The 6,614-nt window shown below is 56.3% G+C and overlaps 1 protein-coding gene across 1 annotated transcript; it reads right to left on the reverse strand.

Annotated features, from left to right (window-relative positions):
- Positions 1–48: 48 nt before the first annotated feature.
- Positions 49–6,122, reverse strand: HEPACAM (hepatic and glial cell adhesion molecule). Its single transcript, XM_059867245.1, has 7 exons — positions 5,968–6,122; positions 3,422–3,763; positions 2,932–3,213; positions 2,730–2,823; positions 2,318–2,391; positions 2,163–2,233; positions 49–2,062 (listed from the first exon to the last, which is right to left on the reverse strand). The coding sequence occupies exons 1-7, from the start codon at positions 6,050–6,052 to the stop codon at positions 1,775–1,777; spliced, it is 1,236 nt and encodes a 411-aa protein (XP_059723228.1). The 5' UTR covers positions 6,053–6,122; the 3' UTR covers positions 49–1,774.
- Positions 6,123–6,614: the final 492 nt, after the last annotated feature.

Here is a 6,614-nt window from a genome sequence, read left to right on the forward strand (position 1 = left end):
GGGAGTGCCCGGCTACCGTGGCACTAGCAGCACTCAGAGACAGTAGAGTGGGGGACACCAGCAGTTAATGAATTTAATTAGTCAGAATAAATTCCCCTTTTCCTTCGCCATGTTCAGAGGAAGACAAATTAAGAAGAAACGGGCTCTCAGCTGAGGATGCCATCAGTAGGTACCAGAAGGAACTGCCCAGGGCCTCCCATGCATTAAAGTGCCAGTTTGAGTGCCAGCCAGGTGTCTTGGGTTTGTGTGGTCTTACCTGTCAGCCACTTCTCATGTGTCCCCCCACCCTGGGGGACCCCTGTCCCACAAAGACACCCAAGGGTGCCACCACCAGATGGGTAGTACGTTTAGTTTATTGGTTAGTAGTGCACCTCGAGCACTCCGGGGTGCCCCAGCACCCACCCCGGGTGCCCCAGGGCCCGGCTCGCTTGGCCAGCCACTCTCTGCTTTTCATCCTAAACCTATTTCCCATGAAGGCTTGGGGAGAGACAGCGCTGTGTGCCCCAAAACCGGGGGATTTTCACAGAAAATCCTACCATGGCAAAGGGGCAATGCTTGGACCGGGGCTTCCAGCCCACGTTTAGGGGACATTGCAGCTGGGGAGCTGGGGGGCAGGAGGGAGCCCCCTGCTTAGACCGCCTGATACGTGTTGTGCCCTTGGGCGAGCTTGTGTGCCAGTGCATGTCCTGCTCCATGCATGGGGGCTGTGCCATGGCGGGCAGGCACCGTGCTCTTGCACACACGTGTGCATGCAGGGATGCTGGGCATGCAGTGTGTGTGCTCCCCGTGTGCGTGTGCACACTCCAAGCATGCTCAGCTGCTGTGTGCTGGCTGTCTGCACAAGCACCACACACACCCTGTGCAAGCACAGCACACACTCTTTGCACACTCACTGCAGGCTCCACGCATGTGGAGGTGCAGCCAGCACTGCAGGTTCACTCTTGCACATGCTCTGAGCACAATCAGCTGCTCGCTTTGTGCACACTCTTTCCACACACCCCCTGCAAGCTCTGTGTGTGCTTCGTGCAAGCACTGCACACACCCTCTATGCTCACCCTCTTTGCACACTCATCACATGCTGCGTGCATGTCCTGTGCAAATGCTGTGTGCATGCTCCCTCCCTACACTCCCTGCACACTCTTCACGGGCGCTCTCTGCATGGACTCTGAGCACTCTGTGCATGCTTGGAACACACACGCAGGGCTGGCACGCTCACAAAGGCCATGCAGGCTCAGTGGACACTGCACACTCCATAAACACTCTGTTCACACTCTTCGCAGCCTTAGCTGCACGCTCCGTGTGTGTTCTCTCCATGGGCTCCGCGTGTTCTCTTGCATGCTCTGTGCATCCTCTTCGCACACTGTGTGCACACTTGCTGCACACCCTCGTGCCCGCCCCCATGTGCACATTCCATGTGTCCTCCTGCACGCTCCATGCACATGTGCAGTGCTCCAACGCTCCCTCTGCATGCTCCAGGCACCCTCTGGCACGCTCTCTCCGTGCACTGATTGCATGTTCTCTCTGCACACGCGTGTGCACACTCGTCCCGGCGAGAAAGCCATTAAAGCGATGCCCCAGGAAGATGGGGGACGGAAGAGGGGAGCTCTGGGTGGTATCAATGGGAAATTAGTGACTTTACGCCGAGCAGAATGACGCCCAGTGCTGGGAGCAGGGCTGTGCCGGTGTCCCCGCTCGCTCGGTGGCGGAAGTGTGGCCGTGCTGGTGTCCCTGCTCGCTTGCCCCCTGCCACCGAAGCGCGCACAGTCCCCTCTGCTCAGGCACTGATCTCCACGGCGTTGGCCTCCTCCTGCTCCCGAATGACGTGCACGCCGGCAGTCCGCAGCAGCCGCGGAGCGCCGCGGGACCGCGCCGGCGAGCCCGGTGGTGACCTGTGGGTCCGCGTCGAGGCGGGCGAGCGAGCTGGCGAGCGATGGTAACGGCGAGTCGAGCGCCCCACTGGTCCCGGCGAGCGGCCGGCTGCTGGTACTGGCGAGCTGGTGTAGCCGGGTTCCACCGTGCCGCGGGGTTCAGGCAGTGAATCCTCCTCCGCCTCCGGCGAGTCCTGCCGAAGGCCAAGAGGGGAAAAACGTGGGACGTGTGCGAGACCCTGTCTGGGACGCTGCCAGCGTGCTACTGGTGCTACTGGTGCTACCGGCTCTCACCTTATCTTTAAGGATGTACAAAGCCACCGGGTTCTTGCGCTCGTGCTCGCCGCTCCGTGGGATGCCCTCGGCTGTGTGGAAGCAAGGTGCTGCTCACCATGCCAGGAGCATTGGTGCCCCCCAGCCCACCGCTGCCACGCCAGGCCGGCACTCACCCTCGTGCTTCAGGCGCTCCTCGTCCTGCTCGGCGTAGTCAGAGCTTGGTTGTGTCTCTGCTTGTCGCTTCTCCCTGGAAAGGGGTAGGGGATGGATGGGGCAGCACTGGCATCGTGTTAGAGGAATGGGGCAACTGCCTGTGGCTCATCCAGGGAGGGGTCAAGTACTGCAGGGATGGGATGGAGTGGGATGGGATGGGACAGCACATCATGTCACGTCGTGTCATGGCATGGCACAGCGGGGCATGTCATGGCATGGCACAGCAGGGCATGGCATATCTTCGCAGGGCATCTGATAGGATGTGTCAAGATGAGATGAGATAGGATGGTAAGGACTAGATGGGATGGGAAAAAACGGGATGGCATAAGATGGGACAACCCCCTTTGTCTCCCATGTTATCTCCACACGTACTTCTTGGAGGGTTTCCAGCAGGCACAAACTGTCACCAGGGTGACAAGAAGGAAGATGCCGCCCGTGGACAGGATGATGTAGAGAGAGCTCCGGCCTGCAGGAGAGGAATGAGGGGGGACAAACCCCCCAAAAATTTTAGCTGAAATCATCTGCAAGGGATGGCCAAACCCGGGAGTACAGGAGGGGAGAAGGGGTGGCTTACGGTAAACAGTGAGCTTCACAGGGACACTGCGGCCATGGCTGATGGGGTTCTCCACCAGGCAGCTGTAGACGTCATCGTCGGCCATGAGAACACGGGTGATGGTGAGGATCTTCTGGTCAGGGGAGAGCAGCAGGCGGGAGTCGTTGCTCAGCGGCCGCCCGTCCTTCAGCCAGGTGTAGGTGGGCTTGGTGCCATTCTCGTGTGAGCAGTTGAGGGTGAAGAACTCACTGAGCTCCAGCACTGTTGAGGAGGCCACCAGCACTTGTGGCTTTGAGATGGGAACTGTGGGCAAGTAGAGGAACCACAGTGATGCCACGTTTCAGGGGGTGTATGGGCTCAGGGGGCACGAAGAGAGACATCAAAACCCCGCCAACTTGAGGTGGCTGAAACCCCCAAAACCACCTCCCAGCTGGAGAAAGCCCTCCCTATATGTGCTCAGGGAAGACATCCCATGGATAACCCAGTCTCCCCTGGATGCCTTTGCCCTTACTGTCCACGGTGAGGTTGATGGTCTTCTCGCCGGTGAAAGTGTCGTCGGTGATGGACACCTCCACCTCATAAGCGCCTTCATCGGCCAGCTGCAGGGGGCTGATGAGCAGCGAGCCGTTCTCCAGCACGCGGATGCGGTCGCGGTAGTCGGGCCGTAGGTTGCCGATGATCTCGGTGCCGATGGACTGGACGACGGTGACGGGTTTGTCCCTCTTCAGCTGCCACTTGACCACTGGCTTGTCCGCACTGGCGCTGGCGTAGCGCACCGACAGCAGCGCCGCCTTGCCCGCCGTGCCCCGCACCAGCGGCGTGGGGCTGGTGATGTTCACCCCTGCCAGCAGACCTTGGGGTGTGGGGAGAGACAGTGGGGTGCCGAGCATGGAGGAAACAGGGAAACCCCAAGCTGGAGCTGTGCTGAGCACCCCCAAGGTGCCCAGCTCGGTTCCATAACCTTTGCAAAGATGCACGTGTGACCCCAAAAGAGCGTGAGGGGTGGGGCCCCTCCTGCACTCAGATCAATGCAACATGAAAAAAATCAAGAAATCACCCCCAAAATTGCTTTGGGCATGGGAGGTGGGTCAATACAACCCTCTGTGAAGATGCATTATCGCCCCCCAAAGCTGCATTGGGGGTGGGAGTGCTCCTGCAGCCAGGTCAACATAATTAACACTTTGCAAAAATGCATGCATCATCCCAAAAATGCAAGGAGGAGGAGTGGATGGCACACCTCCTATTGCTAGGTTCTGCAAAAATGCATGTGGTGTCCCCAAAATGTGCAGGGCTTGAGCAGGAGCTCTCTTGCAGCTGGGTCAATGCAATCCTTTGCAGAAATTCATCTATCACCCCCAAAAATGCAGAGGGAGTGCTCCTGCAGCCAGGTCGATGCAACCCTTTGCAAAAATGCACACATCACTCGCAAAAATGCAGGGGGTGGGAGGCAGGTCGAGGCAACCCTTGGCAAAGTTTTATCATTGCCCTGCAAAAACTGCCTGGGAGTGAGAAATGCCAGTGCTCTGATCAGAGCAATGCCTTGCAAAGATACCTTAATTCCCCCAAAATGGTGGGGGGAAGGATTTTGTATCCCACCCCCATTGCCATTGGTTGCTCCTGTCCAGACAAAGCCCCCTCAGATGCAAAACTGCATCACGAGAGTCTATGCACGTGCATTGCTCCTCATCGCTGGTTTTAAGCCAAAAAAGGCAGGGAAAAAGTGTAAAACCATGATTTTCTGGGGGAGGGCACTTTCCAAAAGATTCTCCCTCCCCAAAATACCTTAGCATCCCCATCCTGACATCCCAGAGGTGCCATCCGTGAGCCCCCCTAGGGATACCGTCATCGACAGCGAACAAACCCCATATTGAAGAGGAGGGGAGAGTGGGAAAACCAGCTGGGCCGGCTGAAGCAGGAGCAAGAAAGGCCTTAAACAAGCCCGAAAAGTCATGGGACCTATTGGTATGCAGCGTCCGTCCGTCCGTCCTCCCCGGCAGCGCCACAAACATGCCCCGACTGGCCAAATTTAGGGGAACCCTCACCCCACGGGGAAGGCCAAGGCATGGGATGGGGATGTGGCCTTCAATGCATCCCTGCCCCCTCCCCGTGCGCCACTCTTTAACTGTTTCTTCCCCCTTTTTTAACCCTATTCCTAGTTTTTTCTCCACTCTGGATAAAAAAAATATATTGAGAGTTCATTAATAAATCAGGAAATGTTCCATTTTCCTACAGCAGCCTTGGCTTAGGGGTGGAGATCTCCCAGCCCTTTTCAATGGCTTTTGTTGAAAAAGCCCACCAAAAATCCTCATTTTCACACTATTTTGTGGCACAAACCCCTATTTTTTTTTTTTTTTTAAGCCCTGCAGTATTTTTGGGGTGTCCTCGTTGCAGCCCTGGCTGTTTTTAGGGTCTAGATCAAAGCCAGCAAAGAACCCAGTCGGTTTTATTTTTCATCCATCCATCCCATCTGAAGGGAAATGGGGCCTCCCCAGAGCTGCTTTTGGGCACAAACTTTGGTAAAATTGAACAAAATTGTTGAAGATGATTTTCTGTGTCTCCAGACCTGGGATGGGGTGGTTTGGGGGTCATTGAATTCCAAAACGTGAGAATTTAGAAAAAAAATGATGGAGAAAACCAGGGTTGCAGTGGGATGAGGCAAGACTAGAAATGGGGTGAAAAATGACTTTTTAAGGGAAGTTGAAAAATGGGTAAGAGAAAATATTTGGAGATGCTAAAAAAATTGGGAAAAAATGGGGTCTGGAGAAGAAAAAAAATGGATAGAAGCTCAGGGTGGGGGCAGTGCCAAATCCTCCCCCACATCAGGACCTGCTTGGCTCCAGAAAAGTGTTTTCCCCAGTTTTCATTCCAATTTTACCCCCTTTTTTCCCAGCTCCCAAGCAGAGGGTACGCTCGACAGCGCGACAACCCTCCCTCCAACCCCCCCCATAGGGCATCACCACCCTCGTCACCCCCCCCGGCCCTCACCCTCCATCTGGATATCCCCAAGACCCATGGAAAAAACGGGAAAACGGTGGAAAAAAAGGGAAAACTCCCTACCTGCGTGCAGCGCCAGAAGCCAGGTCACCGGCAGCAGGCAGGGGGGAGCGGGGTGGCCCCGCGGGGCAGCCGGCGCTCCCCACATTTCGGGCAGGCTCGCCCCCCGAATTGCTCCGCTTCCCCACTCCGGGCACGTCCCTCGGAGCTCCCGGCTTGGCGCTTCGCCCGGCTAATTTATTTTTTCCCTTTTTTTTTTTTTTTTTTTCTTTTTTGTTCTTTCTTTTCTCAATAGAGCCCTGTGTCCTGGTGGCTTTCGCCTCCTCGGAGGCCTCGAGCTGACATTTATTTGAGGAAAAAACACTCAGATTTGCAATTTTTTTCCCCGGTTACAGACCCCCAGTTCCCGGGACACACTTGGGGTGGGGGGGCATCACCCCATCGAGCCCAGCTGAGGTTTGCCATCCCCTCCGCGGACAATCCAAAGGGATTTTGGGCTCTGAGCATCCCACTCAGCTAAGTTGGGGTTTTCTTTAGGGAGGGTGTTTTGTAAAGCTGAACCCCCGCCCCAAAAAAGCTACCCCGCTTTATTTTCTTCTTTCCCCTCTTCCCAGGCTCTAAAGCGAAGCCCGGTGGCATCCAGGCTTCATTCCAACTCCATGCCAATTAGCGCTAGTTCCCCGGGCACCGCTGAATAGGGCAGCGGGATG

The sequence above is a fragment of the Haemorhous mexicanus genome, chromosome 24 (assembly GCF_027477595.1).
Source record: "Haemorhous mexicanus isolate bHaeMex1 chromosome 24, bHaeMex1.pri, whole genome shotgun sequence".
Classification (NCBI taxonomy): Eukaryota; Metazoa; Chordata; class Aves; order Passeriformes; family Fringillidae; genus Haemorhous; species Haemorhous mexicanus.